This window comes from Dendrobates tinctorius, unplaced genomic scaffold (assembly GCF_039654945.1).
Source record: "Dendrobates tinctorius isolate UK_male_01 unplaced genomic scaffold, ASM3965494v1 ptg000079l, whole genome shotgun sequence".
Taxonomy (NCBI): Eukaryota; Metazoa; Chordata; class Amphibia; order Anura; family Dendrobatidae; genus Dendrobates; species Dendrobates tinctorius.
Window position 1 is genome coordinate 3,493,822 of NW_027361747.1, and position 17,469 is coordinate 3,511,290.

Genomic DNA, 17,469 nt, shown 5'->3' on the forward strand with positions numbered 1-17,469 from the left:
ACGAAAAGTCTGAGACCCCTAGCGATGGCCCTATGAGATTCCCTTAGGGAAGGGGTCCCCAACCACCGGTCCGCGGCCCAGGACCGGGCCGCTGCAGTGCTCTTGCCGGTCCGTGGAGCTGGAGACAAGGGGAGCAGGCGGCTGTAGCACTGTAGTGACAGCTGCAACTGCTGGCTTCCAGAACACATGGATACTCACTCGCAGTTCCTGCTTCCCTGTCGGCGCCGCGGCTTCATCCAGCGCCGAGTGGTCACGTGGTACCGCTCATTTAAGGTCATGAATATGGACGCCACTCCTGTCCCATAGGCGTGGCATCTATATTCATGACCTTAAATGAGCGGTACCACGTGACCGCTCCGCACAGGAAAAAGCTGATGCGCCAGGATAGAAATGCAGGGAAGTTCAGCAGCTACGGTGTGAGGGTAAGTATGATGGGGGAGAGGATGGGGGAGCCCAGCCATGCATACAAGAATGGGAGTGGAGCCATATATACAAGGGAGAGAGGGTGGGAGCGGAGCCATGTATACAGGATGGGAGAGTGGGAGCGGAGCCATGTATACAGGATGGGAGGGTGGGAGCAGAGCCATGTATACAGGGTGGGAGCAGAGCCACGTATACAGGATGAGAGCAGAGCCATGTATACAGGATGGGAGCAGAGCCATGTATACAGGATGGGAGCAGAGCCATGTATACAGGATGGGAGAGTGTGATCAGAGCCATGTATACAGGATGGGAGCAGAGCCATGTATACAGGATGGGAGCAGAGCCATGTATACAGGATGGGAGCAGAGCCATGTATACAGGATGGGAGAGTGTGATCAGAGCCATGTACACAGGATTGGAGGGTGGGAGCAGAGCCATGTACACAGGATGGGAGCAGAGCCATGTATACAAGGATGGGAGGGTGGGAGCAGAGCCATGTATACAAGGATGGGAGGGTGGGAGCAGAGCCATGTATACAAGGATGGGAGGGTGGGAGCGGAGCCATGTATACAGGATGGGAGCAGAGCCATGTATACAAGATGGGAGGGTGGGAGCAGAGCCATGTATACAAGGATTGGAGGGTGGGAGCAGAGCCATGTATACAAGGATTGGAGGGTGGGAGCAGAGCCATGTATACAAGGATTGGAGGGTGGGAGCAGAGCCATATATACAAGGATTGGAGGGTGGGAGCCGAGCCATGTATACAAGGATGGGAGGGTCGGAGAGGAGCGATGTATACAAGGATGGGAGGGTGGAAGCAGAGCCATGTATACAGGATGGGAGCAGAGCCATGTATACAAGATGGGAGGGTGGGAGCAGAGCCATGTATACAAGGATTGGAGGGTGGGAGCAGAGCCATGTATACAAGGATTGGAGGGTGGGAGCAGAGCCATGTATACAAGGATTGGAGGGTGGGAGCAGAGCCATATATACAAGGATTGGAGGGTGGGAGCCGAGCCATGTATACAAGGATGGGAGGGTCGGAGAGGAGCCATGTATACAAGGATGGGAGGGTGGGAGCAGAGCCATGTATACAGGATGGGAGCAGAACCATGTATACAAGAAGGGAGGGTGGGAGCAGAGCCATGTATACAAGGATGGGAGGGTGGGAGCAGAGCCATGTATACAAGGATGGGAGGGTCGGAGAGGAGCCATGTATACAAGGATGGGAGGGTGGGAGCAGAGCCATGTATACAGGATGGGAGCAGAGCCATGTATACAAGGTTGGGAGGGTGGGAGCAGAGCCATGTATACAAGATGGGAGGGTGGGAGCAGAGCCATGTATACAAGGATGGGAGGGTGGGAGCAGAGCCATGTATACAGGATGGGAGCAGAACCATGTATACAAGAAGGGAGGGTGGGAGCAGAGCCATGTATACATGGATGGGAGGGTGGGAGCAGAGCCATGTATACATGGATGGGAGGGTGGGAGCAGAGCCATGTATACAAGGATGGGAGGGTGGGAGCAGAGCCATGTATACAAGGATGGGAGGGTGGGAGCAGAGCCATGTATACAGGATGGGAGCAGAACCATGTATACAAGAAGGGAGGGTGGGAGCAGAACCATGTATACAAGGATGGGAGCAGAGCCATGTATACAGGATGGGAGCAGAACCATGTATACAAGAAGGGAGGGTGGGAGCAGAGCCATGTATACAAGGATTGGAGGGTGGGAGCAGAGCCATGTATACAAGGATTGGAGGGTGGGAGCAGAGCCATGTATACAAGGATTGGAGGGTGGGAGCATAGAATCATAGAATCATAGAATCGTAGAGTTGGAAGGGACCTCCTGGGCCATCTGGTCCAACCCCCTGCTCAAAGCAGGATTCGCTAAATCATCCCAGTCAGATGTCTGTCCAGCCTCTGTTTGAAGACTTCCATTGAAGGAGAACTCACCACTTCTCGTGGCAGCCTGTTCCACTCATTGATCGCTCTAACTGTCAAAAAGTTTTTTCTAATATCTAATCTGTGTCTCTTCCCATTCAGTTTCATCCCATTGCTTCTAGTCTTTCCTTGTGCAAATGAGAATAAAGTTGATCCTTCTACAATGTGACAGCCCTTTAGATATTTGTAGACAGCTATTAAGTCTCCTCTCAGTCTTCTCTTTTGCAAACTAAACATTCCCAAATCCTGCAACCTTTCCTCATAAGACAGGGTTTGCAGACCGGTCACCATTCTGGTCGCTCTTTTCTGAACTTGCTCCAGTTTGTTGATGTCTTTTTTAAAATGTGGTGCCCAAAACTGGACACAATATTCCAGATGAGGTCTGACCAAAGAGGAGTAGAGGGAAATAATGACTTCACGTGATCTAGACTGTATGCTTCTGTTAATACATCCTAGAATTGCATTTGCCTTTTTTGCTGCTGCATCACACTGTTGACTCATATTCAGTCTGTGATCTATTAGTATACCCAAGTCTTTTTCACATGTGCTGTCACTTAGCCCTATTCCTCCCATTCTATATATGCTTTTTTCATTTTTATTGCCCAGATGTAGTACTTTGCATTTCTCCCTGTTAAAAACCATTCTGTTAGTTGCTGCCCACTTCTCCAGTTTATTTAAATCTTTTTGAATCCTCTCTCTCTCTTCTCTAGTATTAGCTATCCCTCCTAGCTTTGTGTCATCAGCAAATTTAATCAGTTTACCCTCAATTCCTTCATCTAAATCGTTGATAAAGATGTTGAACAATACAGGGCCCAGGACAGAGCCCTGTGGTACCCCACTTGAGACATTCTTCCAACTGGATGTGCAGCCATTTACGACCACTCTTTGGGTCCGATCACTAAGCCAGTTATGAATCCACCTAACAGTTGCCTTGTCCATTCCATACTTAGTCATTTTTTCAATAAGGATTGTATGAGAGACTTTGTCAAATGCTTTGCTGAAGTCAAGATATACTATATCTACAGCATTTCCTTGATCCACCCAATCAGTGATACCGTCATAGAAGGAAATTAAGTTAGTCTGACATGACTTATTAGTTACAAACCCATGCTGACTCTGTTTAATCACTTCATTCTTATCCAGGTATTGACATACATGTTGTTTAATAATTTGTTCAAAGATCTTTCCTGGTATAGAAGTCAGACTCACCGGCCTATAGTTGCCTGGGTCCACCTTCTTCCCCTTTTTGAAGATAGGAACAACATTTGCTCTTCTCCAGTCTTCTGGCACTTCTCCTGTTCTCCAAGAATTTTCAAAGATTATGGAGAGGGGTTCAAAAATTTCTTCTGCTATCTCCTTCAGTACTCTGGGGTGTAATTCATCTGGACCTGGAGACTTGAATTCATTTAGGTTAGCTAAGTGTTTCCTCACTATCTTTCTGTTTATAGATATCCTGGATTCTTCTATTCCCTTAATAGGACAGTGAATAACAGTTGATGTTGCATTTCCTTTCTGAGAGAAAACAGATGCAAAATAGGAATTTAAAAGTTCAGCCTTCTCAACATCCTGTCTTACCATTTCATCATTTTCATCCTGTAAAAATCCTATAGCATCTTTGACTTTTCTTTTACTTTTGACATATCCCCAAAATCCTTTATTATTGCTTTTGACATCTCTTGCAAGCCTCAGTTCATTTTCAGCTTTAGCTAATCTGATTTGTGCCCTGCAGGTTCTGCAGACAGCATTATATTCTTCTTTAGATATGCCTCCCTCTTTCCATTTTATAAACATTTTTTTCTTCCTTTTTAGCATGTGCTTAAGTTCTGTGTTCATCCATCCTGGTTTCCTTAAATGCTTCCTATTCTTCCCTCTTTTCGGAATTGTTAACAACTGTGCTTTGAGAATTTCATTTTTCAAGATTTCCCATCCTTCCTGGACATTTTTGTCTTTAAGGATATCCAGCCATTGGATCCCTCCAATTCTCTTTCTGAATCCCTTAAAATCTGCCTTTCTGAAATCTAACCTTGACGTCTGAGTCTTCACAGGTCTTCCACCTCTAGTAATCCAAAATTCTAAAATAGCATGGTCGCTACCTCCTAGGGTCCCAGCCACTTTTACCTCCTCAACCATTTCCTCCCTGTTTATAAGGATTAGATCCAAGGTAGCAGTTCCCCTTGTTTTCTCCCTTACCTTTTGGAAGATAAAGTTGTCAGCAAGAGAGGATAAGAATTTCCTTGACCTGTTAGTTTTGCCTGAGAGAGATTCCCAACAAATGTCTGGATAGTTGAAATCTCCCATGACAACTATATCATATTTTTTGGAGAACTTGGCCATCTGATGCATGAAGAGTTCATCTATATCTTCGGCTTGCACAGGCGGCCTGTAGTAAATGCCTACAATGGTGTCCTTTCCATTGTTCTGTCCTTGTATTCTTACCCAAACAGTTTCCACAGAACTCCCAGTCTCTGAAGCTTCAATCTCTGTGCAGATATACGCGTTTCGAACATACAATGCGACACCCCCTCCTCGTTTATCAAGTCTGTTTCTTGCAAATAAGTTGTATCCTTCTAGTCTTGTATTCCAATCATGTGTATTGTCCCACCAAGTTTCAGTGATTCCAATTACATCATATTTCTGTTCCTGTGTTAGTAGTTCCAATTCTCCTTGTTTGTTGCCCATGCTTTGTGCATTAGTATAGAAACATTTTAGTTTGTGATTGGTTTCTCTTTCTCCAATATTTTTATTAATTAGATTCTTTCGTCTTTGTTCTTCCTTTCCACTTCTAATAGCAGAGTTCTCAATAGCATTTGTCAGGTGTATGGCTTTTTCTGGTCTTTTGCTTCCCTTCCCTTCCATACAGAGCCATGTATACAAGGATTGGAGGGTGGGAGCAGAGCCATGTATACAAGGATTGGAGGGTGGGAGCAGAGCCATGTATACAAGGATTGGAGGGTGGGAGCAGAGCCATGTATACAAGGATTGGAGGGTGGGAGCAGAGCCATGTATACAAGGATTGGAGGGTGGGAGCAGAGCCATGTATACAAGGATTGGAGGGTGGGAGCAGAGCCATGTATACAAGGATTGGAGGGTGGGAGCAGAGCCATGTATACAAGGATTGGAGGGCAGGAGCAGAGCCATGTATACAAGATGGGAGGGCGGGAGCAGAGCCATGTATACAAGGATTGGAGGGTGGGAGCAGAGCCATGTCTACAAGGATTGGAGGGTGGGAGCAGAGCCATGTATACAAGGATTGGAGGGTGGGAGCAGAGCCATGTATACAAGGATTGGAGGGTGGGAGCAGAGCCATGTATACAAGGATTGGAGGGTGGGAGCAGAGCCATGTATACAAGGATTGGAGGGTGGGAGCAAAGCCATGTATACAAGGATTGGAGGGTGGGAGCAGAGCCATGTATACAAGGATTGGAGGGTGGGAGCAGAGCCATGTATACAAGGATTGGAGGGTGGGAGCAGAGCCATGTATACAAGGATTGGAGGGTGGGAGCAGAGCCATGTATATAGGATGGGAGGGTGGGAGCAGAGTCATGTATACAGGGTGGGAGCAGAGCCACGTATACAGGATGGGAGAGTGGGAGCAGAGCCATGTATACAGGATGGGAGCAGAGCCATGTATACAGGATTGGAGAGTGGGAGCAGAGCCATGTATACAGGATGGGAGCAGAGCCATGTATACAAGATGGGAGGGTGGGAGCAGAGCCATGTATACAGGATGGGAGCGGAGCCATGTATACAGGATGGGAGGGTGTGAGCAGAGCCATGTATACAAGGATGGGAGGGTGGGAGAGGAGCCATGTATACAGGATGGGAGCAGAGCCATGTATACAGGATGGGAGCAGAGCCATGTATACAGGATGGGATGGTGGGAGCAGAGCCATGTATACAGGATGGGAGCAGAGCCATGTATACAAGATGGGAGGGTGGGAGCAGAGCCATGTATACAGGATGGGAGCGGAGCCATGTATACAGGATGGGAGGGTGGAAGCAGAGCCATGTATACAAGAAGGGAGGGTGGGAGCAGAGCCATGTATACAAGGATGGGAGGGTGGGAGCAGAGCCATGTATACAAGGATGGGAGGGTGGGAGCAGAGCCATGTATACAAGGATGGGAGGGTGGGAGAGGAGCCATGTATACAAGGATGGGAGCAGAGCCATGTATACAAGGATGGGAGGGTGGGAGCAGAGCCATGTATACAAGGATGGGAGCAGAGCCATGTATACAAAGATGGGAGGGTGGGAGAGGAGCCATGTATACAGGATGGGAAGGTGGGAGCAGAGCCAAGTATACAAGTATGGGAGGGTGGGAGCAGAGCCAAGTATACAAGTATGGGAGGGTAGGAGCAGAGCCATGTATACAAGATGAGAGGGTTGGAGCAGAGCCATGTATACAAGGATGGGAGGGTGGGAGCAGAGCCATGTATACAAGGATGGGAGGGTGGGAGCAGAGCCATGTATACAGGATATGAGCAGAGCCATGTATACAAGGATGGGAGGGTGGGAGAGGAGCCATGTATGCAAGGATGGGAGGGTGGGAGCAGAGCCATGTATACAGGATGGGAGCAGAACCATGTATACAAGAAGGGAGGGTGGGAGCAGAGCCATGTATACAAGGATGGGAGGGTGGGAGCAGAGCCATGTATACAAGGATGGGAGGGTGGGAGCAGAGCCATGTATACAGGATGGGAGGGTGGGAGCAGAGCCATGTATACAAGGATTGGAGGTTGGGAGCAGAGCCATGTATACAAGGATTGGAGGGTGGGAGCAGAGCCATGTATATAAGGATTGGAGGGTGGGAGCAGAGCCATGTATAAGGATGGGAGGGTGGGAGCAGAGCCATGTATACAAGGATGGGAGCAGAGCCATGTATACAGGATGGGAGCGGAGCCATGTATACAGGATGGGAGCGGAGCCATGTATACAGGATGGGAGCGGAGCCATGTATACAGGATGGGAGGGTGGGAGCAGAGCCATGTATACAAGGATGGGAGGGTGGGAGAGGAGCCATGTATACAAGGAAGGGAGGGTGGGAGCAGAGCCATGTATACAGGATGGGAGCAGAGCCATGTATACAAGGATGAGAGCAGAGCCATGTATACAAGATGGGAGGGTGGGAGCAGAGTCATGTATACAAGGATGGGAGGGTGGGAGCAGAGCCATGTATACAAGGATGGGAGCAGAGCCATGTATACAGGATGGGAGCGGAGCCATGTATACAGGATGGGAGGGTGGGAGCAGAGCCATGTATACAGGATGGGAGCAGAGCCATGTATACAAGGATGGGAGCAGAGCCATGTATACAAGGATGGGAGCAGAGCCATGTATACAAGGATGGGAGCAGAGCCATGTATACAAGGATGGGAGCAGAGCCATGTATACAAGGATGGGAGGGTGGGAGAGGAGCCATGTATACAGGATGGGAGGGTGGGAGCAGAGCCAAGTATAGAAGTATGGGAGGGTGGGAGCAGAGCCATGTATACAAGATGGGAGGGTGGGAGCAGAGCCATTATACAAGGATGGGAGGGTGGGAGCAGAGCCATGTATACAAGATGAGAGGGTGGGAGGAGAGCCATGTATACAAGGATGGGAGGGTGGGAGAGGAGCCATGTATACAGGATGGGAGCAGAGCCATGTATACAAGGATGGGAGGGTGGGAGCATAGCCATGTATACAAGGATGGGAGCAGAGCCATGTATACAAGATGGAAGGGTGGGAGCAGAGCCATGTATACAAGGATGGGAGGGTGGAAGCGGAGCCATGTATACAGGATGGGAGGGTGGGAGCAGAGCCATGTATACAAGGATGGGAGGGTGGGGAGAGGAGCCATGTATATGAGGATGGGAGGGTGGGAGCAGAGCCATGTATACAGGATGGGAGCAGAGCCATGTATACAAGATGGGAGTGTGGGAGTGGAGCCATGTATACAGTATGGGAGGGTGGGAGCAGAGCCATGTATACAAGGATGGGAGGGTGGGAGCGGAGCCATGTATACAGTATGGGAGGGTGGGAGCAGAGCCATGTATACAAGAATGGGACGCGGGAGCCATGCATACAACAGGGGGAGCCACACAGACCAGGACAGGACGGGGGGAACCACGCATACCGGGATAGGAATGAGGGGATGATGCATACCTGGCTTATACTAGAGTCAATAAGCTTACCCAGTTTTCTGTGGCAAAATTAGGTGCCTTGGCTTATACTCGGGTCGGCTTATACTCGAGTATATACAGCGTATGTATATATCAATCAGTACTTTGTGGGGCCATCATACTATACATGGGAGTATTATATGTTTGGGACCATCTTTCTTTACATGGGGGATTATATGTGTGGTACACCTTTTGAATATTTGTCAAATTTTCTTACACCATGATTAGAAAATAATCAGCATGTACAGTACTCCAGTACAATTTTTCTTAAGTGCTCAATGCTCCATTTCCTTGTAGGTTCCAATCATCATTAGCAGTGATGGTCATCAGTAGAAGTAGCCCAGTGCTCCCACTGAAACAGAGAAACAAGCCAGGTGCTTCCACTCATTCAAAACCTATGGTGAGTTGAGTCACATTATAAATGTTATAATTAAATGATACGTATGCACTGCTAAACGACAACCGCGTCCATAGCCCCGCCACCTTATGAACAAAGCCCCGCCCCTGTCACACCTCCATCCCCGCCCTGCCGGGCCATGGAAGAATGGTCTTGCTTGAAGCCGGTCCCTGGTGCAAAAAAGGTTGGGGACCACTGCCTTAGTGGATATTCTGATTTATTTGTGATAATGTGCCTCAGATTGGCCTAAATAATATGTTCTATTATGTTCTGTAATATTTTCTTCTTACCAGACTTCAAGAGACTGGCAATCGTACCATCTTTCTACCACCCAGACACATTTGATTTGAGAAGAGCAAGGGCCGGGCAGAGGCCGTGAGGGTGTTGTAAGGTTTTGTGGGTCTCACCTTGCATATCCTGAAGATAAGGATTTTAAATTGTCGTAAAAATCAACCACAATTTCATTCAATGGGAACAAATATTTCATCATTATCCGGTGTTCATCTATGTAAAGAAAGCTCTTCTGCTCTGCTCGTCGGGTCTGCGGAAACAAGCAATATGCTTTATTAGACTGTAGAACACACTCGCATCACGGCTGCCATTCCTCATGGAGCCATTTCTACATAGATTACCACTACATTAAAAGGAGGTGGAAACCAAATTGGTTGCTACGTGCCTCTGCTCCACTTGGCTCCCACATTAGTTTTGCTACATCTGCCCCAAAGTAGCGCAGCATTTCCTATAATCTGACGTCCTTTAATATACGGAGTTATCTAGGACTTTGATAGGTCATCAATGTTAGATCAGGGGGTTTCTTACACTCAGTCCCCCACTGATACACCGTTTGCAGCTCACATGGCACCTGGCAGTGAACAGTGTATGGAGTCAGGACACCACAACTCGGTACACCATATAGTGGCCCTTCTTGGGTACTACAGATCAGCTTCCATTGACGTAAATAAGAGATGAGCTGCAGTACCTGGTAATGGTCTCTACACGTTGTACAGGGCTCAGGTGTTCCACTTCTGTATACTGTGTACACACAGCTGCAGGGGGAGGTCCTGCAGACCTCCACGTATTTAAAGGATAAGTCATCAATATCCAAGTCCTGGAAAACCCCTTTAATATAGATGGAGAGTACAAGATAACACAATGTGTTTCCAAATTTACTGTTTATGATGTAATTTCCCAATAATATCAACTTAAATCTTTGTGATCCAATGGTCACTGACCTGACACAGCGACATGATCTTGCCAAGATAGTCATCTGGCGAAATAATTGTGCCCAAAATCATAGGTTCAAGATATTCCTTTACTACAGTCTTGTCAGGAAATTCAGATGGATTTACAATGGTGATCTCCGATTCTCCATATTCCTATAGAAATAATAGCGAAAATTAAATGGGATCTTGAAATTGGAGCCGATTTGCAGAACCTGGCAGTGACCAGTGTGCTGGAGCTGTGTGGATCCGCTCCCCAATGATTACATCTGGCCACCGCTACAAACAGCAGAACGTTGGTGATGCCAGCGTCTGGGACTTCAACCGATACGATATTGATGACCAATCCTGGGATTAGGCCATTAATGTCAAAGTGGTGGAAACCCCCTTTAACTGCAAATAACCATGTATGAAGCATTACCGCATGATGGAAGGAAAACCGTAGTCAGAAAGTACCTTAATCAGCTTTGGAGATGACAGCACAGCCTTGTATGGGACTGTAGGAGACGTCATTATGACGGATGCATTGTATTCCTGCTCCAGTCTCTGGTTAAACACCTCCATGTGTAAAAGCCCCAGGAATCCCAACCTGTGCAGGACTTTAAATGTTAGAATTTATATAGAACTGAAAATATGCAGAAAAACATGGAAGGGTTAATAAAATGGGCAACTACTTAGTGCTCGATAGGTATCCACCTCTCTAATAGAAAACGGTCTGGAAAATACATGTGACACGGTGAAACACCACTAAGTCCACGCTATTTGTACTGTCCACTATCCAGAGGGCAGGGCGTAGACTGAACTACAAACTACATCAGGACCAGACCATTCCCTTCCAACCCCTAACATCATCACCAGGCAATTTTTTTTTCGTATATGCAGTTTTAAGAGATCGCGAAAAAAAAAATTCTGGTTCAGTCATCCAGACAAATTTTGACTCTATTTTGTGATATGTTCTATTACACAGGTCAACGAAAAAAAATTTTTTTTCTGGTGTCCAAAATATTTTAATGAATTTGGGGTATTTTTGGGGTGCTGATTCTGAATATGTCATCAGTTTTGCCAGATTGGCTCAAGTTTTTGAGATTTTTGGTATCTTATTTATAGCACTTGTTGGTAAATGCGACGCATCATCTCATTAATTTCTTTGGATTAGTACTTGAACTGAGCAGTTCTCAATATAGTTTTGTGTTAATTAGTGTTCTAAAAGTTTGTTCATAGCTTGATTTTTGCACTAACTTTATGTTGTTGTCTGTTTTCCAGTGAAAAGCATGAACTCATCATGAAGAAGTTGTCTTAACGATCCAGACTCATTCTGTTACATTTGTGGTGAATATACACTGCCAAAACATAGAAGAAACATAACAGACTTCGTAAAAAAAGTGTATTTTGCCTATTTTGGGGTTATGCTTGGGGACCAAGACAAGTTTTGGGCACCACACATAGTGTGCAAAGCATGTATCGAATTATTACGAAAATGGAGCAAAGGACAAAGAAAAAGCTTCAAATTTGGTGTTCCAATGGTGTGGAGAGAGCCAAAAAATCATCATGATGACTGTTATTTCTGTGCAGTGCAAGTGCAAGGATTCAATAAGCATAAGAAACGAAAATGGGAGTAACATGGAATCTGCAAGAAGGCCTGTCCCTCATTGTGAAGATGTGCCTGTACCTGTGTTTACCATAAATAACAGTCATCATGATGATTTTTTGGCTCTCTCCACACCATTGGAACACCAAATTTGAAGCTTTTTCTTTGTCCTTTGCTCCATTTTCGTAATAATTCGATACATGCTTTGCACACTATGTGTGGTGCCCAAAACTTGTCTTGGTCCCCAAGCATAACCCCAAAATAGGCAAAATACACTTTTTTTACGAAGTCTGTTATGTTTCTTCTATGTTTTGGCAGTGTGTATTCACCACAAATGTAACAGAATGAGTCTGGATCGTTAAGACAACTTCTTCTTGATGAGTTCATGCTTTTCACTGGAAAACAGACAACAACATAAAGTTAGTGCAAAAATCAAGCTATGAACAAACTTTTAGAACACTAATTAACACAAAACTATATTGAGAACTGCTCAGTTCAAGTACTAATCCAAAGAAATTAATGAGATGATGCGTCGCATTTACCAACAAGTGCTATAAATAAGATACCAAAAATCTCAAAAACTTGAGCCAATCTGGCAAAACTGATGACATATTCAGAATCAGCACCCCAAAAATACCCTAAATTCGATGAAATATCTTTGGCACCAAAAATGCTGTTGACCAGTGTTATTACTGCATTCCCCAGTAACTGGGCCTGGCATAGAAGCCCCAGTTACAGGGCAAATTCAGCCTCCTTCAGACTGCTGAGTCGATCTTGTACGAACCTAGAAGCGTATGCTGCCAGCAACCCGTAATGACATGATCATTGTCATTGATTCCTAAACTGTACGCACAGCACTCGTTTAGGAAACAATCAGGAAGGAAGAGATGGTAATAAACCATTTCTGACTTCTCCATGGGGAGTCCAGCATGTTCAGGTATACATGTACGTGTATGTGTTGATGAGAATACAAACATTCAGCTCTACACAATACTGGTTCTGTGACAATCGGGGATACGGAATTACAGGATTGTATTATGTTACAAACATATCTAGATAAGCTGGAGGTTTGGGCAGAAACCGGAGAAATGCGATTTAACACTGAAAAATGCATTATCCCTAGTCAGAGGGCATTGGGAACATGGTGCACAGATTTGGCCACCGGTGCGCAAGAAAGACAACATCTAGCAGGTTCAAGGTGGGAAATCAAAGTAAAAGCTGGAATAGGTGGACTACAATACAAGGAAAGAGTAATAAAACTGTTAGTTCAAAAAGAAATGTTAATGAGTGACCTACTGTAATATATTCAGTACCTTATCTCTTACAAAAGGGACCAAGAGCGGCATTCTTTACTGTAAGAGCAGTGAGACTATGCAGCTCTCAGCCTGATGCTATGCTACATTCACTAGAGGACTCGATGCCATTAATGAGTGTCATATACAAGTGGTTAATATATTAGGGAGGTGAGTTGTTGAGCCAGTGGTTTGTTCTGCCAAAGAAATTTGCCTCTACCTTGTAATGTTATATATTTTTACATAGGTTGAAAAAAGACCAAGGTCTTCCGTTCTCCACCAATTAGAAGTTCTTGGTCACTAAATTATCTATTTTTTTTGCTTTCCTCAAGATCAATGTTACAGTAACCCTCAGCTGTCAGCTTCAGCAAGGCTGGTTATCAATAATAGAAGGGTCCCACACTGTCTTTTTTTTTTTAGTTATTTAAATACATAATAAAAAAATGGCGTAGAATCATCCTCATTTTTCACAACCAGCCTTGCTAAAGCTGACAGCTGGGGGCTGGTATATTCATGAAATATCAGGACGTGTGAAACCGGCTTTAGACACTACATCACACACAAATTACCTCTTTTCAGAAATTAAAGCTATTGAAATGTCTATCTTACACTCAAGTAATGGTCCTGTAGGTGATAATTTAGGCACAACTGCAGTGCTCGTGTGATCATTGAATGACACCGTGCATGGACACACGTATGCTTGCACTGTACATGTTCATAATAAGAATAGGAAATGGCTGAAATAAAAAATACCGGTATACTAAAGATTTAAATAATTCAGATAATGGCGGCAGCAGACACACCTCCAGCCAGCACCCAGGGCTGCGCTGCTGTCCCGACTAACAGACACACTTGAATCATTCAAGGTCAGCTTTTCCAGCGCACTCTTCAAATTGCTGTATTCTGATTGGTCAACTGGAAACATTCCTGGAACAAAAAGTTAATGAAACTATTAGGGTTTGGTCACGTGATTTTCTGCAGTGGATTTTGTAGTGGAAACCACATTTAGGGTATGAGGGCACTGAGTTTTTTTTTACCGCTTCAGAAAAGCTAAGGGGCCGATTCATCATCAAGCAGTTGATGTCAGTTTTCTGGTGTAAAACTGTTTAAATTGTTATAGAATTTGGCGTTTTTGTTTCCCCTATTGGGGCAAGCTTTGCCAACTTTTTCAAAAACGAGCACAACTTGGGTCAGGAGTGGGAATGGGCAAGTGCGCCCAACAAATTCATCATAATTCAGAAATTACAACAAGTATGACAGGCTCTGACTGCAGTATATTTCTTGCGGTGGCACACGGAAGCTAAAATATTCACTAAATTCACTCTAGCGAGCACTTCATAAGAACAGAGTACAAAATACCAGTCCTGATGAATAGGCCCCTAAGGTTTTTGCCACAGTTTGTGCACAGGAGGCATTTTCAAGCAGAATTGCTTCAAGAATTACCAAGCTGCTTCCATTTCCATGTGGGAAAAACAGAACCATGTACACAATACACAAAAAAAAAAAACTTTTGTGAATATACCCTAATAGGCTCTGCAATTACTCTTGGAAAGGCTTCCTACTGATTCTAATGGGAAAACACATCTACAGTGCTCTTTTTTTTTTCTCACACAGAAATTAACCACTAAAAGGTAAGCAGCAGAAAGAGCAGTTAAAATCCATGCCGAAAACAGTAATTAGACCTACCGGTAATTGTGTTTCCAGGAATCCATCCTGACAGCACACTGGAGGACGTCCTTCTCATCCGCAGTGGGACAGGAGGCCACGAGAGTTTAAAAGGATCCTCCCCCTACCACCCCTCAGTGATTTCACAAAGTAACACCTCTGGAAGGATTCAAACAAAAAAATTTTATGTAAACCAACATTTTTCATACACATTACATCACAGATGTTTGGACGCATTTGTCGGGAGGGAACTAATAGTGCTGTCAGGATAGATTCCTGGAAACACAATTACCGGTAGGTCTAATTACCGTTTTCCAGGTCACCACCTGACAGCACACTGGAGTAGTACCAAAGAATATTGGTCCTGGGTGGGTCTACCACGTGGAGTACCTTTCTCCCAAATGCCAACTGTGCGGAGGCCACGTCTAATTTATAGTGTTTAGAGAACGTACTGAGACTGGCCCAAGATGCTGCTCTGCAGATCTGTTCTGCCGAGGCTCCCCCCCTCTTTGCCCATGATGTGGCCATGGCCCTAGTTGAGTGGGCTCTAAGGCTCCCCGGGGGGGCTCTGACCCTGTGCTCTATACGTTGTGCTAATAATGGATTTAATCCACCTTGCAATTGTGGATTTTGACGCCTTATTCCCCTTATTAGGGCCTCTGAACTGGACAAAGAGATTATTATCCTGCCTCCAAGACCTGGTTGCGTCCAGGTACCTGAGCACTGTTTCCCCGACATCCAGATTATGGTAAACTTTCTCCTTGCTATTTTTAGGATACTGACAAAATGAGGGGAGCACTACCTCCTGATTCATGTTCGAGTCTGAGATAACCTTGGGGAGAAAAGCCGGGTTGTGTTTCAGGACTAACCGGTCGTCAAATATTTGTAAGTAGGGATCTTGAACCGATAGGGCTTGAAGTTCCCCTAATCTTTTGGCTGACGTAACTGCCACTAGGAACGCCGTCTTCAGAGAGAGGTTACCGATAGTTATTTCTACCCCTAGCTGGTACGGCTGTCTACATAGCGCATTAAGGACTAGGTTAAGGTCCCAAGGAGGGACGGTCTTTCTTATCAGGGGTTTAAGCCTCTGCACAGCCCTTGAGAACCAGGCTATCCAAGGGTGAGATGATAGGGTTGTGTCGTAGAACACGCTTAAGGCCGCAATCTGCACTCTCAGAGTGCGGGGTCTAAGACCCTTTTTGAACCCTGCCTGTAAGAAGTCAAGGATCTTCGGGATGTGGGGTTGGTCAGTCTCGACTGTCGCCTCTCCACAAAAGCTGCAAAATTTTTTCCAGATTTTGTTATATATTGCTGCTGTCACGGGCTTCCTACTTGCTTGTAGAGTGGATATGACTTCATCCGATAGACCCCTTGCTCTTAGGACCTGCCGCTCAGGATCCAGGCTGATAGCTTGAGGGCTTCTGGCCTTTTGTGGAAGACTGGACCCTGGTGAAGAAGGTGTTCTCTTTTTGGCAGAAGAATTGGATCTTCCCGTGATATTTTCCTGAGTAGAAGAAACCAACTTCTCCTTGGCCAATAGGGGACCACCAATATGACCCTGGCTCTGTCCTCGTAGACCTTCCTGAGAACCCTTGGGATGAGAGCTAGAGGTTGGAAGGCGTACAATAGGCCCCTGTTCCAGGACTGCGATAGAGCATCTATCCCTGTCGGCTTTCCTGCAGGGTTCAGGGAGTAGAAGGCTTTGACCTTTGTGTTCCCCCTGTTCGCAAACAGGTCTATTTCCGGTTATCCCCAGCGGTCGCACAGACTGCTGAACACCTCTTTGTTGAGTTCCCAGTCTGTTGCGGTTATTCTTCTTCTGCTGAGGAAGTCCGCAACTTGGTTCCTGGTGCCCTCCATATGTACTGCTGAGACTGAGAGGACCTCTCTTTCCGCCCATCTGAAGATCTGTTCGGCTAAGCCCTGTAGTAGTCTTGGTCCGCCCTGGTGGTGGAGAAAGGCTACTGTCGTGGTATTGTCCGACAATATTTTGACGTGCTTGTTTTTCACCCGAGACCAGGTGACGAGTAGTACCTTCCAGACCGCATGTAGCTCTCTGAAGTTGGAGGACCTGTTGCTGTCCTCCTGACTCCATCGCCCCTGGTAGTATTCTCCTCCGACGTGTCCACCCCAGCCGTACAGACTTGCGTCCGTGGTTACTACGATCTCTGGGGACTGAATCCATGAGACACCGGTTTTTAGGTTTCTCGGGACGGTCCACCACAGCAGCGACCTTCTGACCTGGGGAACTAACTGTATTTTCTTGTCCAGTGAGCCCTGCCTTCTGTCCCAGGACGCTAGGACTGCCCGTTGTAGTTTGCGGGAGTGGAATTGACGCCATCTGACACAGGAAATGCACAAAGTCATCAGCCCCAGAATCCTCATTGCGTCTCTGATCAACACCCGGTTCTTTGAGAACTGACAAATCTTCCTTGGCATGCTGGTCTGCTTTTCCTCTGGAAGATAGGACATTCTTCTTTCTGAATCCAGCATGACCCCCAAAAATTTTATTCTGGGCTTGGGTGTAAGATCTGATTTTAACCAATTTATGATCCAACACAACCTCTGCAGCGTGGAGATCGAGGACTGACAGTCGACTCTGCGCTGGGCTGCTGAATCTGCTACAATTAAGAAGTCATCTAAGTAGGGAACCACCGCGATGTTTTGGGCTCTTAGGTAGGCCACTACCTCTACCATTACTTTCGTGAAAACTCTTGGGGCTGATGCTAGGCCGAAGGGGAGGCAGCGGAACTGGTAGTGGTGAATCCTGCCCTCCTTT

At 46.0% G+C, this 17,469-nt stretch overlaps 1 protein-coding gene across 5 annotated transcripts in view; it reads right to left on the bottom strand.

Annotated features, from left to right (window-relative positions):
- GUF1 (GTP binding elongation factor GUF1) overlaps window positions 1-17,469 on the bottom strand; it is a 90,393-nt gene that overhangs the window by 15,727 nt on the left and 57,197 nt on the right. For all 5 annotated transcript variants that reach the window (XM_073583446.1, XM_073583448.1, XM_073583445.1 and 2 more), the window contains 4 exons: window positions 13,829-13,952; window positions 10,602-10,734; window positions 10,158-10,301; window positions 9,333-9,466 (listed from right to left, as the gene is read on the bottom strand). In XM_073583446.1, coding sequence (XP_073439547.1) covers window positions 9,333-9,466; window positions 10,158-10,301; window positions 10,602-10,734; window positions 13,829-13,952 — 535 coding nt within the window. The remainder of the gene's footprint in view (window positions 1-9,332; window positions 9,467-10,157; window positions 10,302-10,601; window positions 10,735-13,828; window positions 13,953-17,469) is intronic.